The sequence below is a fragment of the Macaca nemestrina genome, chromosome 6 (genome assembly GCF_043159975.1).
Source record: "Macaca nemestrina isolate mMacNem1 chromosome 6, mMacNem.hap1, whole genome shotgun sequence".
Taxonomy (NCBI): domain Eukaryota; kingdom Metazoa; phylum Chordata; class Mammalia; order Primates; family Cercopithecidae; genus Macaca; species Macaca nemestrina.
The window spans coordinates 97,569,376-97,591,906 of record NC_092130.1 but is presented as its reverse complement, the minus strand read 5'-3'; the positions used below and the strand labels follow the sequence as shown (position 1 = coordinate 97,591,906).

Sequence of the window (22,531 nt, the reverse complement as noted above, 5' to 3'; positions counted from 1 at the left end):
ATACCGAAAAAAAACTAGAAAACCAGAGCAGATTATAAGAAAGGAACTTAACAGTATAAACGAAACTTGAGGAAGTAGTCTTAGAAAGGCTGAAGACAATTCCAAAGAGCAGAAGATAAAAGGAAAAGAATCTTTCAGAGTAAAGGGAAAAAGAAGCAAGAAAGGAAAATTTAAGACCAAAGACAATTAAACTATTAAAGGACATACAATCTTTCTTCCAACTGTCTCTGCAAAAGAGGGTGTTTTTGAACTAATAATTTATAAACCACCCCACACTGCTATTCTATCCACAAAATGCAAATGTGTAAGAAATCTTCATCTACACCAACTATTATAAAAGGAAATAGAAAATAGAAAATGCTAAAAACACTTGAGTAGATGAATCTGCCCAAAACCAACTATGAAGCAGAAGAAAACTCTAACACAATATTCCACTCTGAACTAAATATTCTCAAATAAGCATTTAAAAACAAGTTTGAATTATATATTGAAAAACTTAGAATAGAAATGGGTAAAACAAACAGAACTCCAAAGAACAGAAAGGTTGATTGAACTCATGAAAGAAACAGAAGAAAAAGGCAAAATCTATCAGAAATGAAAACTGAGTTATAAGGACCCAAGGAAAAATAGATTTGAATAAAACTATTTTTCATTCAATTATTACTTATTATTTTAAATAATCCTAGAGAATGAAAGTGAGATAAAGTAGAGAAAATAAAAAGAGGTTGCAAAAGACAAGAAATCAAATTACATAAAATTGGAGCTCCTGAAGAAGAAAAACAACACATTAGAACAGAACTAGTATTTAAAACTTTTATGCAAGAAAACTTCCTAGAAATAAAGAAAAACCTGGATATACAAATTAAAAAGGCCCACTGTGTACCTGGGAAAACATCCTCAACAGTGGATTTTGTGAAATATTCTAGTATATCATTTAAACTTTATTTTAAAAATAAAAGAAAAATCCTCAGGGCACACAAGTAAAATTAATCCAAAACTTACAAGGAAAGAGAATCAGACTGGAATCAGATTTCTCAAAAGAGATATACAAAACCCTTGTATAATGGAGTGTCATTTTCAAGTAATTCAATGAAAGAAAATTATGAACCAGGGATTTTATATTAAATATCTTGCCAAGTTGTCACCCCAATACTGAATATATGAAAGAAAAAAAAAGTTTAAACAAGCAAGATCTCAGAAAATATGTATCCATGAGCTCTTTTGCAACCATCTACAAGAAGATAAGCTTTATCCAACCAAGAGATCATGTGGAAACTTCAGAAAAAGGACTGATGGTGAGTGCTATGATTTGAATGTGTCCCCTCCAAAATTCAAGTATTGAAATGTAATGGCCAATGAGATGCTATTAAGAAGTAGGGCCTTTAAGAGACGATTAGGTCATGAGGGCTCCTCTCCTCATGAATGGGAGTAAGGTCCTTATAAAAGAGGTTTCCTCTGCAGTGTTGCTGGCTTGCTCTTCCATCTTTCCCCACGTGAGGAGGCAGCATTCCCTCTGGAAGGCAACATCTTGGAAGGGGAAAGCAGTCCCACAACCAAACCTGCCCGTACCTTGACCTCGGTTTTCCAGTTGCCAGAAGTGTGAGAAATTTCTGTTCTTTATAAATTACCCAGATTGTAGTTTTCTGTTATAGCAGCACAAAAGGACTAAGACAGTAAACATTTAATATATTTAATGTATAAAGACTAAAACAAATGTAGACGATGGTTAAAAAATAATCTGTTAAGTATTCTGACAAGGTAGAAATAATGCAACCGAAAAACAGGAAGAGAAAGGGGAAAATGAAAGCAGAATAAGCACATTATTGTTAAGTATGTTAATAGTTCAGAGTCAAAGGATATCATTAAAAACTAACACACCAGGCCAGGCGCAGTGGCTCATGCCTATAATCCCAGAACTTTGGGAGGCTAAGGTGGGAGGATTGTTTGGGCCCAGGAGTTCAAGACCAGCCTAGGCAATAGAGTGAAACTCCATTTCTACAAAAAATTTAAAAATTAGCCAGGCTTGGTGGCATACACTTGTAGTCCCAGCTCCTCGGGAGGCTGAGTAGGGAGAAATGCTTGAGCCCAGGAAGTCGAGACTGTAGGTATCTGTGATTGTGCCACTGGCCTCCAGCCTGGGTGACAGAGTGAGACTGTCTCAAAAACAAAAACCAAACAAACAAACAAACAAAAAAACCCAAAAAAACAAACCAGATAGTATATATTTAAATATGAACACAGGTGACTAGGAGCATTCTAAAGGGGTGGAAGTTCAAAGGTAACTATTACAACAAAATTAAGACCATTTTAAATATTAAGAGACATTTAAAAAGCAAAAGATAGTTAAAAAGAGCAAAGAACACATCATATAGAAAAATTATTAATATAATGCACACACAGAAATGATAACATAATGATGAGTTGAGACCAAACATAAAAATCACATCAATAAACACGAATGAGTTCTCTACTAAAAAATATTTTCAGTTGGGTCACAAAGCACTATCCAAGTATATGTACACAAGACACACAAGGAGCGTTCAAAAAAACTGATAAAATATTAGGTCACCAAAAAAGCAGCAGTAAATTATGCAACATAGAAATTATACAAATAAAACCCTGTGATCCCAATGCAACAGAACTAGAAATTAGTAACTAAATCAAAAGATTAAAAAGACCCTTCCACCAGGAAATTAAGGGACCTTTTATACTTTTCATACAGCTGTTGTATGAAAAGGAAATAAAGTCAAAATTACAGAATTTCCAGAAATAATAATGAAAACATTAAATATCAGAATCTATGGGATACACTTAAAGCAATGATCAGAGGAAGATCAATAGCCTGAAACATATATAAACAAAAGTGAAAGAATGAAAAAAAGGAATTAAATCCCCTTTCAAAATGCTGAAACCTAAAAAACCAAACAAAGCACAAGGCAGGAATAAATAAGATAAAAATAGAAATTCATAAGGTAAATTCATAAGTGGCATTTACTAGTTAATCAAAATTTTGTGGGTTTTTTTTTTTTTTTTTTTTTTTCGGTGAGACAGGTCTTGTTCTGTCTCCAGTGCCGAAGTGCCGTGGCACAATCATGGCTCACTGCAACCTTAACCTCCTGGGCTCAAATGTTCCTCCTACCTCAGCCTCCCATGTAGCTGGGACCACAGGTAGGTGCTACTGGACCACAGGTAGGTGCTACTGGACCACAAGTAGGTGCTACCACATCTGGCTAATTTTTTGTAGAGACAAGGTCTGGCCATGTTGTCCAGTCTGGTCTCAAACTGCTGGACCCAAGCAATCTTCCCGCCATGGTCTCCTAAAGTGCTAGAATTACAGGTGTGAACCACCACACCTGGCCAAAATCTTTTTTTTATGTATTAAAAAAAAAAAAAAAAAGCCAGGCGCAGTGGCTCATGCCTATAATCCCAGCACTTTGGGAGGCCGAGGTGGGTAGATCACGAGGTCAGGAGATCGAGACCATCCTGGCTAACACAGTGAAACCCTGTCTCTACAAAAAAAATGCAAAAAATTAGCCGGGCGTGGTGGCGGGCGCCTGTAGTCCCAGCTACTCAGGAGGCTAAGGCAGGAGAATAGCTTGAATCTGGGAGGCGGAGGTTGCAGTGAGCCGAGATCGCGCCACTGCACTCCAGCCTGGGCAACAGAGCGACACCCTGTTTCAAAAAAAAAAAAAAAAAAAAGAAAGAAAAGAAAAAGAAACTTCACAAAGTAGACACATCACTACTAACTTTAGGTAATCACAAAAGAAAGTGAGAAAGAACAAGTACACCAAATAAGAAGTATAAGAGTTCCCATTGAATACAGTCATGCACAGCATGACAATGTTTTGATCAACTGTGACCAGCATATGCAACAGTGGTCCCATAAGATTATAAGGGGGCTGAAAAACTCCTATCACCCAGCAGCTGCCATATCGTCACAGCACAATGCAGTACTCATGTGTTTGTAGTGATGCCGATATAAATAAATCTACCGTGCTATCAGTTGTATAAATGCATAGCACATACAATGATGTATAGTACATAATATTTGATAAAAATAAATGGCTATGTCACTGGTTTATGTATTTATTATACTATACTATAATAAACTTTTAAAGTTATTTTAAAGTGTACTCCTTCTACTTATTTAAAAAAACATTAATTATCTGACAGTTCCAGGCAGGTCCTTCAGGGGGTATTTCAGAAGAAGGCATTGTTATCACAGGAGATGACAGCTCCATGCGTTACTGCCCTTGAAGACCTTCCGGTGGGACAAGATGTAGAGGTAGAAGACAGTAATACTGATGATCCCGACCCTGCGTAGGCATCGGCTAATATATGTGTTTGTGTCTTCATTTTTTGAAAGAAGTTTAAAAAGTTTTAAAAACATTTTTAGATTAAGGATATAAAGAAAATAGTTTTGTGCAGCTGAATACGTGTTCATGTTTGCAGCTATTACAAAAAACTAAAAAGTTAAAAAAATTTTAAATGTTTATGAAGTTAAAATGTTACAGTAAGCTAAGGCTAATTTATTACTGAAGAAAGGACATTTTTAAAAAATAAATGTAGTATAGTCTAAGTGCAGTGTTGATAAAGTCTACAGCAGTGTATGGTAATATCTTAGGTCTTCACATTCACTCACCACTCACTCACTGACCCACCCAGAGCAACTTCCAATCCTACAGGTTCCATTCATGGTAAGTGTCCTATTCAAGTATACAATTTTTTATCTTTTCTACTGTATTTTTACTGTATCTTTTCTATCGTTTCTACTGTATTTTTACTCTACGTTTTCTGTGCTTAGATGTGCTTAGATACAAATACATGAATACTTACCACTGTCTTACGAGGGGGTGGAAGGAGGGAGGGAGGGAGGGAAAAGAAGGGAGAGGAAGAGAGAGAGAAGAGAGCCATCCGGAATAAAACAAAGCAAATATAGCCAAAATTGACATTTGGGGAATGTAAGTAAAGGGTATATAAAAATTTTCTGTATTATTCTTGCAACTTTTCTGTAAGACTGAAATTATTTCAAAATAAAAAGTTTAACTAAAGAACTTATTTATGTAACCAAACACCACCTGTTCCCAAAAATCTATTGAAATAAAAATAAATAAATTGTTTAAAAACAAAATAGATAAAAAACAAGATCATTTCAGATAGTGATAAGTACTAAAAGGAAAATAAAAAATAGTAATACTACAAAAAAATACCTGGGATGGGGTATGGGGACTGTAGCATAGTGAGTAAATTGGGAAGTCAGAGAAATTAACATCTGAACTAAGACCTAAACTAAAAATAGAAGCCAGCCATCTGAAGATCTGGGTAAAGAGTTCCAGGTAAAGATATTCCACATGCTCTAAAGTGAAAATGCACTTGTGACTTCAAGATACAGATAAAGACCAAATGCATGTGAAAAATTGTTCAATGTTGTTCATAATTTAAAAATTAATTAAATAGTTGAGTCACTTCATTTCTTAAAAGATGGCAAAGAAGGGGTCCGGGGGGTACCAATATCCAGTGGGTACCCTGCTTTTCCAGATGTCAATTTCCCAGCATAAGAAATTTTAAAACATTGACACCAAGCAATTCTTGTTTGAAAGTTTATCTTAAAGAAATAATCAGAAAGGCAAAGGTTTATGAAAAAGGTTGTAATATTATTTATTTATAGCGTAACATTGGAAACAACAAATTGCCATTACTATAGGAATGCTGGAAGAAAACTATGATACCTCTATATGGGAGAATTCTATGCAGCCATTGAGCTTATGACATAAAGTTAGATAACAACGTATATAAAAAAAATTGCATCTATATCCATTTCTTGTAAAGCAAATATTATCTAAACAAACACTGGGACAAGGAAATGCCAATTACTTTGCCTTAAGATAATAGGATTATGATTTTTTTAAATATTATATAATTATGATTTTATACTTACCTTGCCAAGTATATGTTTTGAAATTTTTCTAATTTTTTTACAATGGGCATGTTTTTCATAGATATTTATAACAAATATCCCAATACTGCCAAATATCAAAAACTCATAAATTAGAAAAACTGTATCATGGTATCCTTAATTTACCCATAACTATACATTTTCTATCCACATTCATACCTCTAACCCAACTCTACATACTGCAATTTCAGGATTCTTTTCCATCCAAGGAATTCAATGATCCCAATTTTCTGTACTGAACTTATGAATGGAGGTTCAAGGGTGCTGGGACTTTTGATAAACAGAAGATGTTTCTGTGGGAGGGAGAAGGCTGCAGAGGAGGAAATTATTTTGAATTGGAAAAAAATATGTTATTTTCTGTAGCTTGTGCTTTTGGAATTCATCCTTGAGTTTTCTAAAAGCTTCCCTGTCCTGTTCCAGGTAGGTTGTTTCGATGATATTTTTGATATTCAGTGAAATGATGGGTAAGAATTATATTCACAATTTCAAGTGCCAGCTATAAAATTCAATTACTGCTCTATAATGAAATCCATTCATTCACACATTTACTGAGAAAGGGTCTCATTCTGCCACCCAGGCTGGAGTGCAGTGGTATGATCATAGCTCAATGCAACTCCCAATTCAAGTGAGGCTCAAGTGATCCAAGCAACTGGGACTACAGGTGCACACCACCACTCCCAGCTAATTCTACTGTTTCATTTTTTGTAGACACAGCATTTCGCTATGTTGCCCGGATTGGCCTCGAACCCCTGGCCTCAAAAGATCTTCCTCCCTCAATCTCCCAAAGCACTGGGATTATAGACATGAGCAACTATGCCTGGCTTCAAATACATTTAGAATTATCAACATGGAAATTTGATATAAATATATCATCTCTTGGTTTCTCTTCATAAGTGAGACAATGTAAATGTGTATATAACTGAAAATATTTTTTAAAAGAATCATTAAGGATGACTTGACTGTTGCCTGAAGAAGTGTGGTAATACAGAAAGAACAGACTTTGGAATGAAATAAATCTAAGCCTCATTACTTTCTAGCTAAGTGCCTTAATTAAACTTGTTAACACCTTTGAACTGCTGTCTTCTCTTTGAAAATGGGGATACCCCAACTGTTAATGTGAGAACTAGAGCTAATGTAAGTTAAGTGCTTAACATATGCCTGAATCATCGCAAGTACTCAAAAACCAAAACAAATGAAAGACAAAACTGACTGAATTTCCCCCTTTCTTCCAGCCCCGATTCCATGCTTCATATTTAAGTTCTACATCAGGATTTCGCAACCTTGGCATTATTGACATTTGGGGTTGGATAATCTGAGGCATAGCAGCAGTTCTGGCTTTGTCTACTAGGTATCAGTGGTGCCCCCCAACTGTGAAAATAAAAAATGTTTGCACACATTGCTAAATGTCCCCTGGGCTTCAAAAGTGCCCCAAGTTGATGACCACTAATCTATATGGACAATTAAAATATACAAACAGCATTTAATAGGGCCAACCAAAACAAGTGATCTCATTTTTCCCAGACTACTGAAAGCTAGTGATGGGAAGGGGAGAGGGAAATATTCCATTTTATATAAGGAATCTGTTTATTTCATGAAGGGTTATTATGAAGGGGTTTAAAGCCCATGTCTTTGACCACTAAAATAATAAAATACATTATTTTAGTGGTCAAAGACATGGGTTTTAAAATTTGACTGTCTCCATTTACATATAGGTTGGACAAGTTAACCTCTCCAAGCTTCAGTTTCTTTGTCTGGGTTATTATGACTGTTATATGGATTAAATGCATAATACAGGTAAAGTGCTAAGCCCAGTGTCTGATATGTACTCAATAAATGTTGCTGTTCTTCTTATAATCTAGATCCTCTTTCCAATCCTGGGCTTTCAGGTCCTTCTTATTATGCCTTATCCCAAAATCCTCACTCTATACATATACTTATTTCTACTCCCCAAAGTCATCCTAACCCTTCTTTATTGAGGCACCTAACTCTGAGGGTGTAAGAAAAGTGCCTGAGCTGGCAAGAGAAGACTTTGGTAATGAATTCTGAGAAATCTTCCCTTACCATGTCTGACTACCACTGACACATGATGTTTTTTGTACACTGGAATCAGGAAGCATACTATTTATGCAGAAAGAAAGTGAATAAAATTAATTACACTGAAGAACGAAGAGTACTAACTTTTGTTCCATTAGGGCACAGCTATTGGTATAATTCATACATTAGTACATTGTGGGGGAAAAAAAAAAGAGTAATGTTCCGAAATTGAATAAAATCAATTTGCAAATTTTTCTTTAAATTCAGGGTTTCTTTCTTTCTTGTTCTTTCTTTCTCTCTCTCTCTTTTTCTTTTTATTAAGACAGGATCCCATTCTGTTGCCCAGGCTGGAGTACAGTGGTGTGATCATAACTCACTGCAGCCTCAACCTTCTCGGCTCAAGTGATCTTCCTCAGTCTCCCAAAGTGCTGAAATTATAAGCATGAGCCACTACGCCCAACCCCAGGGCATTTTTGTTTTTTAATTAAAAGTAGAAATTTCCAAAAGAATTTACTAAATAATTTACAATTTATAAATGACCATCTATGATAATTATAAGCTACATAGATGAAGTTACCAATAACTTTTTAAAAATCAAAGATTAGTCATGAATCAGAAGTCCTGGAAAAGAAAAATGACCAAAACCTACAAAATGGAGTTTCAGAAAAAAAGTCGCTGGTATGTGAAAAAATGATGCCTTTCCATGCAGAAATGAATAACAATTTTTACTACAGCTCACCTGTAGTTTCTGAGTCAAAGAGTCCCTCTGTTCTTGTAGTTCTCTGGCATTATCAATTTCTTGTTTTAATCTTTCTATTTCCTGGAAAAGGCAGAGAAATGTCTTAGTATTTAAACTATATCAAGGAAAAGGAAGGTCTTGTTTTTCCCTGAAATTATTTATTTTAGAAAAAGATGATTTTAAAAACATTCCTTCATATTGACTTTTAGAGGGATGAATTTATCTTTATAAGTACGTTGTCTAGAACGGAATAATCTTAAGCAACAGTAACAAGTCTAACTTGGTGGTTCTGGTACAGTACTGCTTTGAAATAACAATCTGAACATTTTAATGTTGCTTCAAGCTTTGTGGATATAATTATTTCCTAAGATATTAAAGTTTTGACTGGAACCCAGAGAAAGCAACAGCTTTTAAAATCCATTTAACCCCTAATGATTTTCTGTTGACTGTATAAATGCAACTCTCATCTGGAAGGCAATAGGTGGTATCTCAGTCTGACTGCCTCACCACAGTTCACAATAACAGAAATAAGGATAGGGAAAATGTGAGCAAGTGTAATAACACTCAAAAAAAATTTCATCCTAAAAAAAAGGTCACAACCTGACTTTATTCCATAAAATACCTTTAAATTTGACATGGAATCTACACATATGTTAGCTAGATTACAGATGAGTAAAAAGCAGCAAATACCTCTTCCTTTACTTTCAGTGTCTCTTCCAGTTCTTGTATTGTCTGATTTAATTCTGTCTTATGAGTATGTACTGCGTTTGCTTGGCTACTAACACATTCAAGTTCAGTCACCTAAAATTAAATGAGAACACAGATTAACTTAAAGTTCAACTTTAAAGAGTTTCTTGCTAAAGACATAGCCCCAAATAAGTGAAGAGTATATTCTGAATAAATACATAAAAATTAATTTGAGAAATATTAAGACACTCAAGGTAGAGTGAATATAAAACTAGGAAAAGGGAAAAAGACCAAAGGAAATAATTATTTACATGGTTTGGTCATGGAAAGGTTACGATAACTTTAAAATTAAGTGATTAATGACAGTAGAGAATCCCTATAATGAAAGTCTTCTTTAAAAATTTCTTCCAAAAACATATTCAAGATCAGATATGGCCATCTGTCCTTCATCTGTAGCCTTCAAATTCAATATGGGTTCTGAAAACTGGCTTTGCAGAAGGAGAATTTTTTCAAATACATTTCCAACATGTAAGAGAATCTGGAAGAGAAAATAGGCTTAAAATACAACTTAAATCATTAGATACTAGAATGACTTTACATCAATAGTGTCTCTTATGGGTAAGATAAAATTTTGTTAGTCAATAAGAATTTACCGAGGGCCCAAAGACTAATATAACTTTTAATGAGCACTTGGTATTTTTTGAGAGAACAGAGAGGGGCACTGTCCTTAAATTTATACCATCCCTAACTAGAATCAACAATAGAAGTCAACATAAACATACACACGCACACGCACACACCCTATTGCAGCTCTTTACACATATCATGTACTCACAAAATTTTGGTTTACTAGAAAATAGTAAATTCTAGACTACTAAGGAAACAGAATAAATCCCTCTCCCTGGCATTTTCCAAATATCGAATTACCCTCTACATTCTGTGATTCTATCTCTTAAATAATTTTCTTCTTTTCTTCTTATATACTAATAGCCTCGTTATAAACCCTTATCACCCAGGCCTGAACAAAACCAACAGCCTCCCAATGGACTTAATTATAACCTTTTCCTATTCTTCTCTGCAAATTGCTAACAGATTCATCTTTCATTCCTGTGATTCCGCCATTCAAAGACTTCCAGCAGCTCATCTTTTTACGATATCAGATCTAAACCCTCAGATCCTCTGTATATTGGCCCCAACCTTCTCAACCATCCACACTGTCCAAGATATTCAGTGCATACTTCCAACTAAAAGCAGGCAAATCTCCTTGTCCTAAGAACAAGTGATATTCATTCCCAACTTGTTGATTTAACTAGAATGTCCTCTCTTGCCTCTGAAAACCATTCGGACCTAACCAAACCCTTAACTCTTAGCTCAGCACGTACTTTCTCCAGAAAGCCATTCCTATCTGCCCAAGCCTTCAAGGCTCTCCTCTGGTTCATAAAACCAAGCATCTGTTCAAAAATCTTGGGAATTATTTCAGTTATTGTTTAATATGTATTTGCTTTCTTTGTCTCATTATATAATAAATTCCTTAAGGGGAGTTCCAATTCTGATAATGATGAAATAGTTTTTATTGGAGTAACTTTCCCATAGAAAACAATTGCAAATTGTGGGCAAAATGTAAAAGTCAACTATTTGAAGGACCTGGTGAGTAACCAAATTGGGCAAAAGACTGCAAGAAAGCAGTCACTTTGGGTGACATACACATTTCCACATCTGTAAGAAAGCAGTTACTTTGGGTGATATACACATTTCCACATCTTTTTGCCTGAAGGCACTCTGCAGTCTGGCTGCATTGCTTGACTGAACTCAAACAGAGATCCGTAGTCTTATTTCTCTGAGGAGCCTGAGAATTTTAGGACTCTGCAGAACACCTGGAACAACTACGAGTAGGAAAAGAGGTGGAAGGCTGAAAGAACTAAACTGTGACGGTACTCAACACAGAGATGACAGTTTGAAGTTCTGCTAGTCCCTGCTAAATTAGAGGGCCTTGGTAAATACCTCAAGCTTTTCAGTGAAACCTTGGAAGGGTTATGTCTTAGAGATAAAGATTTCCTAGGACAATGTGATTTACCCTAGGGTTACAGCAAAATTGAAATAAATGAATTCTAACAAAGCATAAGTACACAACGCCACAAATTCAAGATAATCCCCAAATAATTTAACTGCCTGCTGAAACAAAAACTGAATATTGTTCAAAAATAACAAAATCTGTGGTCTCTGCAACATCTCATTTACGATGTCCAATACACAATTAAAAATGACTACATGATAGCTCCTTAATATTTTCTGGCTATGATAATTGTCATAAATTGTTTTTTTTTTAATTGTGGTAAAAAACATATAACAAAAAATTTATCATCTTAGTCATTTTAAGTGTGTAGTTCAATAGTGTTAAGTATGTATATTCACACTGCTGTGAAACAGATCTCCAGAACTTTTTTAACTTGCAAAACTGAAAGTCTATAACCATTAAACAACTCTCCTTTCCCCCATCTAAGTTAATTTTTATACACAGAATAGAATAACATTTACTCAGGTTTCTAACTTTTCCTCCCTGTCTCAACTCCATTTCCTTTTTTTTCCCTTGCTCTGTCACCCAAGCTGGAGTATGCAGTGGTGTGATCTCAGCTCACTTCAGCCTCTGCCTCCTGGGCTCAAGTGATGTTCCCACCTCAGCCTCCTGAGTAGCTGGAACTACAGGAACATGCCACCACACCCAGCTAATTTTTGTATTTTAGTGGAGACGGGGTTTCGCCATATTGCCCAGGCTGGTCTAGAACTCCTGGGCTCAAGCAATCTGCCCTCCTTAGCCTCCCAAAGTGCTGGGATTATAGATGTGAGCCAATGTGCCCAGCTTGGAATCCTTTTTAAAAAGAGAAATTAAAGGCATCTGTTGGGTGAAGCACTTCTATGCCTTGAATTTAAAAAAAAAAACAAACTTCTTTTTTTGTTTTTTTTTTGTTTTTTAGAGACAGGTCTGGCTCTGTCACCCAAGCTAGAGTGCAGTGGGGCCATGATAATTCACTGCAGCCTCCAATTTCTGGGTTCAACCAATCCTTCCCATTCAGCATTCCAAGTAGATAGGACTACAGTGTGTGTCACCATGCTTGGCTAATTTAATGGAGATGGGGTCTTGCTATGTTGCCCGGGCTAATCTCAAACTCTTGGCCTGAAGCATTAAAACACTTTACAAGTAATTATTTGGGCTTCTGATATTAATGGTATTGAAATTTCTGATTTTCTTTTTCTGTAACAAATCTCTAATATTACCAAAGTTAATAATTTTCTACTTGTATTTTTCAAATTATTCCTTCTTTAAAAAGAAAATAATAAAAGCAGCTTATTGACTCACTGCAACTCATTGAGACAGTGCAATTACATGGCACTTAAGTGTCTCAACAAATTTTCATAGGAATTGTACAGATACATATTTTTGACACGGTGCAACTACATGCCAATTAAGTATTCAATTAATCTTCACAGGAATTGTACAGAGTACTTGTTATTCCTATTTTACAGATGAGAATACTGAGCTGGAAGAAGGAAATAACTTATCGAAGATCATATAGATAATAACCAGCAGAACTGGAATTCACACTCTGGAACACTCTCATCTTGTAAACCAGAAATGGAGAATCCCCTCCCCGCACAACTCAGGAAAAAGCATTCCCGCTTCACCGTCAACACCCAAAGCTGAAATTCTAATTAAACTACTCCCTGAATTTTTTCTCAGCACACACTTTAACTACCATGTCAGTACTAATCAATTAGCATTAATACATTAGTGCTTTTATGTACTTTGTGCATTACTGCTAGTCCCCATGGACAATACAGGGAATCAACATGGTTTAGTGACTTCAAAAGGCATATATTCTTCATTCTCATTAAACTATGGAAAATATTTTTCTTAACCAAACAAATGCATATAATACAACCCATATATATGTCCTGACATCCTAGAACTGGAAGATATTCCTGTGCTGAATCTACATGCAAATTTCTTCTGATCAAGAAAACCTGTTAGCCCTAAATCCCTGTAGACATCAGCCCTGAAATTACCCGCTTGTGCAGACGTTCTGCTTCCTCTTGATAGGCAGCGAGTTGCTGTTTCCATTGTTTCACATTGGCAGTGGACTCCAGCAGGGCTGCAGTGAGTTTGGCATTATTTCCTTTGAGGGTAGCCAGTTCAGCCTCCCAATGTTTGCTGATTGCTGAACTGAAATAAAACAAAAAGAAAATTGTATCCATTACACCAACTACTGTTACCTTGAAGGGACAGCAGTACTCAGTTCTATTGTAGGGTTTATAGTCTAAGAATGTTTTCTTTCCTTTTTTTTTTTTTTTTTTTTTTTGAGATGGAGTGTCGCTCTGTTGCCAAGGCTGGAGGTGCAATCTTGGCTCACTGCAACCTCTGCCTCCTGGGTTCAAGTGATTCTCCAGCCTCAGCCTCCCAAGTAGCTGGGACTACAGCTGCACGCCACCATGTCCAGCTAATTTTTTGTATTTTTTTAGTACAGACGGGGTTTCGCCATGTTGGCCAGGCTGGTCTTGAACTCCTGACCTCAGGTGATCCACCTGCCTCAGCCTCCCAAAGTACTGGGATTACAGATGTAAGCCACCATGACCAGCACTAAGAATGTTTTCAAAGACAACCCCAAAATACTAAAAAACACAAATACTTCACCAAAATATTCCTAAACCTGGCAAGTGAAGAAATACAAAAAGTACCCAAGTACCAGGCTTAACGTGGAATGTTTCCCACCTTCATTATGACAGATACAGGTATCTACAGAAGAGTTTCCACCCATTCTCTTTTAAGGAATAAACATTATAGCCTGAAAAACATTTATTAAAAAAACTAACAATGTATTATATTTTTACTTGTGTCAAACCCTAAAGTATAATGTCATTCCTTAATGAAAACATATGAGGATGCTTAAATGTCATAAGGTTTGGGATATGTAATGTAGTATTTCTTTTGAAATTGTTGTTGATTTATTTCATCTTATTCAGGACCTTAAAATGTCAAAAATACAAACATTTGCTACAATAAACTGATTTCATAGGAAAGGCTATGCCTAGAAACTGGTTCTAATGACTTGACTTCTGATATAATTCCAGTGTCATAAAAACAAGAAGACTAAAGCAATCACCTTTTTTCCTCATTTAATGTTCTACTTGTTAAGCTACCACAGTTATGTATCTCAACTAAAACAATTTTTTACTACAAGACAATTCTTTTAGTTGGAAAGACTCCTCTTGAAAATTCCTTTCTTAACTTTCCAACGAAGAAAGAATTGCCTCATTAGAAAAAGGTTGTTTCTCTTTCTCATTATTGAAGTTTATTTCTGTTAGTAAAATTCTACTAACCTCATCCCATTAACTAAGTAGGGAGGGTTATAGGTTTCTTCAATCACCATTTTTTGGGGGTTTGATAAGTCATTTGTATTCTAGGGTAAATTTGATGGATATTTTATAGTAATTTTAGTATATATTTTATTTAAAAAGCATAGTTTTCATCACCAAGATTTCTAAAGCTTATCACCAGAAATATGACAGACCAGCATCATGAACCCCTTGATATGATGCACAGAAAACGACACAAGATTGTGTCTGTAGTATTCTTGCAATAAATGTGTAACTTCAGTCAAATAATGAGAAAATATCATATAAACCCAAACTGAGGGACAATCTGTAAAATAACTGAAACTCTTCAAACATGTGAAGAAAATGAAGGAAACAAGAAATAACAGTTAAATGCAAGGTGGGATCTTAGGTAGGTTCCTAGAACAGAAAGGGAACACTGGTGAAAACTGAGGGTTAGTTACTAGTATTGTATCAACGCTACTGTCCTGGATTTGATCATTGTGTTATGTTTACACAAGATGTTAACATTAACGGAAGCTGGGTGAAGGGTATATGGGTACTCTGCACAGTTTTTGTGATTTTTCTGTAAATCTAAAATTAGTTTAAAATGAAAAGTGAAAAATATTCCTAAAGTTTACTGAGAAAATATCATCAAAACATGAAAGGATAGAATTAAGCAACAAGCTAAGCTATTAATTTAACAATTCATTTCCATCCTGAAAAAGAAAGCTCTTTTCTTATTCTTCCTTTGTGAAATGATTTTTCAGATTCAGGTCTTCTGAGCAAAGCATGCTTGGATTCACCTGCTCTAACTGAATTATAGATTTTTCTTTAAACCACCTACCAGTTTTTCCCCCTACAGAGATGCATTTTATTTAAATGGAAACTTCACTCTGACAATTGAAATCTTAGTGAACTAATTTAAACAGTTGTTATATGTCAATAGCAAACCCTTCTTTAAAAATTAACTAGAAGAAAAAACGAGTATTTACTCCTAAAATCTATTTGTCAAAATTACACAATTATAAAGTAAAATGGATTACCACATATTTATAGCAGGAGAAATAATTTTAAAATGAGGGTGTTTTTCTATCATATTTATCTGGGTTTTATTTTATAGTCACTAGACAGTAAAATCCATCAAGCATTTTATAACTGCTCACATCACAAGTATTCAGTAATTATCTATGTAACTTTGGAGCCAACACTCAAGCACTTTGGTTCTCAGTTCTTTATATGTCAAATAAAGAGATCAGTCAAGATCTATATTATCCAAATATTAGCATGTGGCTATTGAAATGTAATAGTTCAAAATTAAAGTAAAAAATTCAGCTTTGAATTTGAGACACATTTCATGCACTCAACAGCCACACATGACTAGTGGCTACCACCCTGGACGGCAAAGATACAGAACATTTCATCATGACAAAAAGTTCTACTGAGTAGTACTGTTCAAGAGGATCCCTACATTCTGCCTTTTCTTTCAATTTTCTTTTCTTTTCTCTTCTCTTCTCCTTTCTTCCTTTCTTTCTTAAGACAGAGTTTCGCTCTTGTTGCCCAGGCTGGAGTGCAATGGCACGATCTCAGCTCACGCAACCTCCGCCCCCCAGGTTCAAGTGATTCTCCTGCCTCAGCCTCCCAAGTAGCTGGGATTATAGGCACCTGCCACTGTACCCAGCAATTTTTTTTTGTATTTTTAGTAGAGATAGGGTTTCACCATGCTGGCCAGGCTGGTCGCTAACTCCTGACCTCAGGTGATCCACCATGCCCAGCTCTGATTGCGTCTTTAATTCTGTGCACGAGCCTGAACTGTGTCCCTCCAAAATTCATATATTGAAGTCCTAACTTCCAGGATCTCACAGTATGACTGTATTTGCAGATAGAGTCTTTAAAGAGGTAATTAAGGTTTAATGTGGTCACTAGTGTGGGCCATAATCCAGTATAAATGATGTCCTTACAAGAGGAGGAGATTAGGACACAGACACATGAACATAAAAAGAGACCACAGCCATCTACAAGTCAAGGAGAGAGGCCTTGGAAGAAACGGCCCTGAAGATGCCTTCATCTCAGACTTCTAGCTTCCAGAACTATGAGAAAATAGATTTCTATAGTTTAAGCCACCCAGTCTACAGCATTTTTTAGGACAACTCAGGCAAACTAATAAACATAATTTTTAAAACGCACACTATGTAGCCTATCAATTTGCCCCATCTTCCTGAACTGAAGTACAAGGATTATATTTCCTGTTCTAATCAAGCTGGCTTTTCTGTGATAAGCTGTTCTCAATCAGATTCTCATTTGTTTTCTATGAATTTGTCCAATTTTTTCTCTATTCAGAATCCGTTTATCAGATTGCATTTTTTCCTTTCATTGATTCAAGTTTTCTCCAACAAGTATTTTCCAGTTATTACACCCATCCTTTCACTTACCAGCAAAGCCTGGTGCTTGCCAATCTGTGCATGCTTAACCAATGTGCTGACTAAATGAAAAGTAAAGTTATTCACTATGAAATAAGTGCAAGGCCAACCTCAGATCAAATTAATTAATGAGTAGTACATTTTATAACACTTTTATTTTAATAAAGTTTTCAACACTAATAAAAACCTCAAATATAAATATTTTAGCTCTCACATCAGGGAGTGAATTTCACACTAGTTTTGGGTAGTAGAATCATATGGAGTTTCTTGACTCCCATTTTAAACCTATCATGCATGCACATACGATAACAGGGATTTCATCTATAAAACACTGTAGATCTGGAACATGGAGAATCTACAACAAACCTGTTTTTTTTTTTTTTTTTGAGACGGAGTCTCGCTCTATCGCCCAGGCTGAAGTGCAGTGGCTGGATCTCAGCTCACTGCAAGCTCCGCCTCCCGGGTATACGCCATTCTCCTGCCTCAGCCTCCCGAGAAGCTGGGACTACAGGTGCCCGCCACCTCGCCCGGCTAGTTTTTTGCATTTTTTTTAGTAGAGACGGGGTTTCACCGTGTTAGCCAGGATGGTCTCGATCTCCTGACCTCGTGATCTGTCCGTCTCGGCCTCCCAAAGTTACAATAAACCTGTTTAAGAAAAGGTTGGTATTCCTGAACAAGTTGCCTTGTTTTGGTGTAATTTACAACTTAATACCGACTGGCAGAAGTACTTTTTATATGAGTAGTCTAGGTAGTTACACCACCACATCAATTATTTTAAAACACTTGATTGTTGAAGTGTATGTTTAAAGTAGGTTAGCAGATTCTTCAAATTCATCCTAGCATCTTCCAGTATTTTCATATTTGGTTGGTATTTAGACCCAAGGAAGCTCAAGTTTAAGATACAACTCTGGTAAAATCTTAAAATATACTATACGTTAATGATAAAATCCAGGTACGTGTAATGATTTTATTTTCTACATGTATCAAGAAGATAACTTCACAATTTCATGTTTAGAATGGTACTTATGAGCAAGACGGCTACTAAAAGCATTTCTAAGGCTCTTGGGAGCCAGAGATACAAAAGGGAATTTGTACCCTCTTGCAGGCTCTTTACCACAGACTTCTATCAGGTTCTCAGGGGAAAGACTGGAGAGGCAGAGAGAGACTAGAGAAAGAATCCTGGATGAGGGGAGAGAGACTTCCATTTGGGAAATTCACAAAGTCTAGCCAAGACCCTTCTCCACAGGACCAAAATTTTAAACCAATGGGAGAAGAATACCCCTAAATCCTGTCATTCTCCCATTTAATCTGGATTCAGGCAAAGACCTGTTATGGCTGGAGGCAAAGAGAATAAAACTCTGTAACTCTGTTGAGAGGAACAGAAAATAGTCCTGGATTCAGAGGTCTCTAACTTGTGGGACAGAGGCAGGAAAGTCCTAAACAAGACTCTCAAATATCGCAAGGCTGAATTTACCTGCTACTGGGAGAGGAGCAGGATCACTGAGAAAGCCTCATTTCTGAGATCCTGGGACAAAGGGTCTATCCAAGACTGAGGCTGGACAAAAACAACAGAGAACCCCATTCTACCCTCTATGATAGCAGCCTTCCATTGCAGGAAGGTCAAGACCGCAGAGACAGACCTTCTTTGAGGTGTGCACACACACAAAAATGACCAAAAGATGAGTATCGAGCAGTGAGTAGAACCCTCTAGCAACCCTAAGCACAAGGTAATGCTAGAGATGTTTAAAGGCTATTGCATACTCATAGTAACCACACCAACAACAAAATCAAAATCCATTTCAACCCCTGAATGGACTAACTTTCATATTAACAGCCTAGCAGAAGAGTCATACCCATTTCTCTGAGAAAATAGTGTTAATCATTACTGTCCTCCATGCAATGTTTGGCATTCAATGAAAAAAAAAAATTACAAGATGTACCAAAAAGCAAGAAAAAAACACACACACACAAAAAAAACACTACTCACTGTCAAGAGAGAAAGCAATCAACAGAATCATACTCAGAGATTAATCTGATCTTGAATATATCAAAGAAGGAAGTAAGACAGCCATGTTAAAGGTGTTAGTGGAAAGAAGGACATCACTTTCACTCAGATTGTGAATTTTAGCAGAGTAATGAAAACTATGGGAAAGAATCCAATAGAAATGTTAGAAATAAAGAACATGATAACAGAGGTGAAGAATGCCTTTGACAGGCTCAGTGAACTTGACACAGCTGCATAAAGTCGGTGAACATGAAAACAGATCAACAGAAATCAGCCAAACTGAAACACAAAGAGAAAAAAGAAAAAGAGTTTCTAACATATGAAGGGCCATATAAACTGTCTAACAAATGTTTAACTAGAATCATAGAAGAAGAAGAGAGAAGGGCAGAGGAAATATCTGAAGACATAAAGGATGAGTACTTTCAAAAAATAAAAGACATGAAACTACAAAGGCAAAAAGCACAAAAACATATTATACATGGAGGAACAAAAATAACAATTACAGTAGCTCCTTATCCATTGTTTCTCTTTCTGTGGTTCCAGTTACACATGGTCAACTCTAGTCTGAAAATATTACAGTATGATAAAATATTTTGAGAGAGGGAGAGAACACATGCATATAACTTTTATTACAGTATATTCCTATAATTGTCCTATTTTATTGTTAGTTCAGGTTGTTAATCTCTTACTGTGTCCACTATATAAATTAAACTTTATCACAGGTATGTATCTACAGAAAAAAACATAATACATATAGGGTTCAGGAATATCCATGGTTTCAGGTATCCACTGGGAGTATTTCAATATGTCCCCTGTGGTTAAGGAGGGACTACTGTATATTAATACTCCATCACAGATGATGCAATCCAGAAGACAGTGGAGTGACAGTGTTGAAAGAAAACAATTCTCATCCTAGAATTCTACACATAGGAAAAATACCTTTCAAAATGAAGGTGAAATAAAGAGTTTTTCAGGTAAACAAGAGCTCAGTTTATTACTAGAAGATGTGTGCTACAAGAAATATTATAGTTCTATAAGTGAGAGTATGATCTCAGACAGAAATGTAGATCTACACAAAGAGATGAAAGTATCTGAAAATTATTAAAATGAAGATAATTATAAAAGGTCCAAAGGTATGATAATTCAAAGAAGAAATAATAGTCTTTTAAACAAACGATGCTAAAACAACTGGATAATCACATACAAAAATAAATAAATCTCAACCCATATCTCAGAGTCCATACACAAATTAACTAAAAATATGAAACTTCTATAAAATGTAAAACTATAAAACTTGAAAAAATTCTTTGTGACCTTGGGTTAGGCAAAAATTTCTTAGATATTATACAATACCAAAAACATGGTCCATTAAAAAAATTGATCACAGGAACTTCATAAACTGAAAAACTTCTCTTTGAACAACACTATTTAAAAACTGAAGAGGCCAAGGCAGTGGCTCATGCCTGTAATCCCAGCACTTTGGGAGGCCAATGTGGGCAGATCACTTGAGGCCAGGAGTTTGAGAACAGACTGGCCAACATGGCAAAACCCTGTCTCTACTAAAAATACAAAAATTAGCAAGGTGTGGTGGTGGGTGCCTGTAATCCCAGCTACTCAGGGGGCTGAGGCATGAGAATTGCTTGAACCCAGGAGGCAGAGGTTGCAGTGAGCCAAGATCGTGCCACTGCACTCCAGCCTGGTTGATGAAGCAAGATTGTCTTAAAAAAAAAAAAAAAAATGAAGACATCCTGGAATGCAAAGATGGTTCAACATACAAAATCAATGTAATGACCAGGCATGGTGGCTCATTAATTAATTAATTAATTTTAATTAATAAAATTAAAAATGAGCAAAGAACTTGAATTGACATTTTCCCAAAGAAGAGAAACAAACAGGTGCTAAGCACTTGAAAAGATGTTTAACATCATTATCATCAAGGAAATACAAACTAAAACCACAATGAGACACCACCTCACATCCACTAGGATGGCACTATCAAAAAACAAAATCAGGGTTGGGTTGATGAGGATGTGGAGAAAGTGGAACCCTGGTACGCTGTTGGTAGGAATGTAGAACGGTGTAGCTGCTGTGGAAAACAGTATGGCTGTTCCTCAAAAATTTAGAATTATATAATCTAGCAATTCTACTTCTAGTTATATGCCCAAAGGCAGTGAGGCAGGGTCTCAAATAATTTTCTTTTTACCATTTTCTTTTTTCTTAGATATCAAAAGTAAATTTTTATAATACCTATAAACATAGGTATTATAAATTTGAATCTGAGAACAGTCTTGCTTCCTCTATTTTATGAGCTGCTCCTTTAATAATCTGTCTTTCTAGAGCAGTATGAAATACAGCTTAGGGCCAGGCACAGTGGCTCATGCCTGTAATCCCAGCACTTTGGGAGGCCGAGGCAGGCGGATCACCTGAGGCCGGGAGTTCGAGACCAGCCTGACCAACATGGAGAAACCACATCTCTACTAAAAACACAAAATTAGTTAGGCATGGTGGTGCATGCCTGTAATCCCAGCCACTAGGGAGGCTGAGGCATGAGAATCGCTTGAACCCAGGAGGCGGAGGTTGCAGTGATCTGAGATCACACCATTGCATTCCAACCTGGATAACAACAGCGAAACTCTGTCTCAAAAATAAATAAATAAATAAATACAATTTAGGAAGCAAAATGTTTTTGATTTTGGTCAATCCTCCCTGTTCTCTTTGTAGCTTCTTCATATATTCCTTTCATCAAGTATAATAAATGCTCCTATTAGAATACCCTATACAACTTCAACTTATAATAAATTCCAAAAGATACCCTGAAGGAAGTTCTACATGTGAGCTATCTCAGATGGGTTCAACCCTTATACCCACACCCCTCAATACTTTTCACATTAATTTTGGAAAAAGAAAAGTTCCTTTCTTTAATCTACAAATCGAAGATATCACATTTCTCCCCCATTAGACTTATTAGCAATAATTAATACCTTAGGATTAATTCTGATACCAAAATTTTAAGTTAGCATCTCACATTTCAGGAATACTTGTTTAGAACTGTTGGGGTTCTCTGGCTGCTAATTTGGTTTCTTTTTTATAGGTACAGTTTTGGTAGTTTTACCTTAAGAAAGCTGTTCACAAAGAAATCACTAAATTGCTTAGCTGGAGAGACCAGTGATTCAGAAGATATAGTGAAACACCATTATGATCTCACATCTGAACACTGGAATAAGGGCAACCCAATTCTTTATTCTTGTGGCTGTTAAGTAAAGTTTCCCTTCGAAATGGACCAGCTGGTATCCTGTTGGCTTGAAATCTAGAGGAAGTTCAAA

General features: G+C 36.0%; 1 protein-coding gene and 1 long non-coding RNA gene across 12 annotated transcripts in view; one reads left to right on the top strand and one right to left on the bottom strand.

The window, feature by feature from the left end:
- The window catches only part of LOC105475087 (homer scaffold protein 1), a 192,551-nt gene that overhangs the window by 67,961 nt on the left and 102,059 nt on the right, over window positions 1-22,531 (bottom strand). For 10 of the 11 annotated variants that reach the window (XM_071098773.1, XM_071098774.1, XM_071098769.1 and 7 more), the window contains exons 6-8: window positions 13,479-13,635; window positions 9,420-9,530; window positions 8,730-8,810 (exon numbers count right to left, since the gene is read on the bottom strand). In XM_071098773.1, coding sequence (XP_070954874.1) covers window positions 8,730-8,810; window positions 9,420-9,530; window positions 13,479-13,635 — 349 coding nt within the window. Of the gene's footprint in view, window positions 1-8,729; window positions 8,811-9,419; window positions 9,531-9,727; window positions 9,955-13,478; window positions 13,636-22,531 lie in introns of those variants that run through there. The other variant, XM_011730081.3, reaches the window with a different exon arrangement.
- On the top strand, window positions 1,177-6,781 carry LOC139363838 (uncharacterized). Its single transcript, XR_011624900.1, has 3 exons — window positions 1,177-1,295; window positions 4,174-4,285; window positions 6,665-6,781. It is a non-coding gene; the product is annotated as an uncharacterized lncRNA (long non-coding RNA).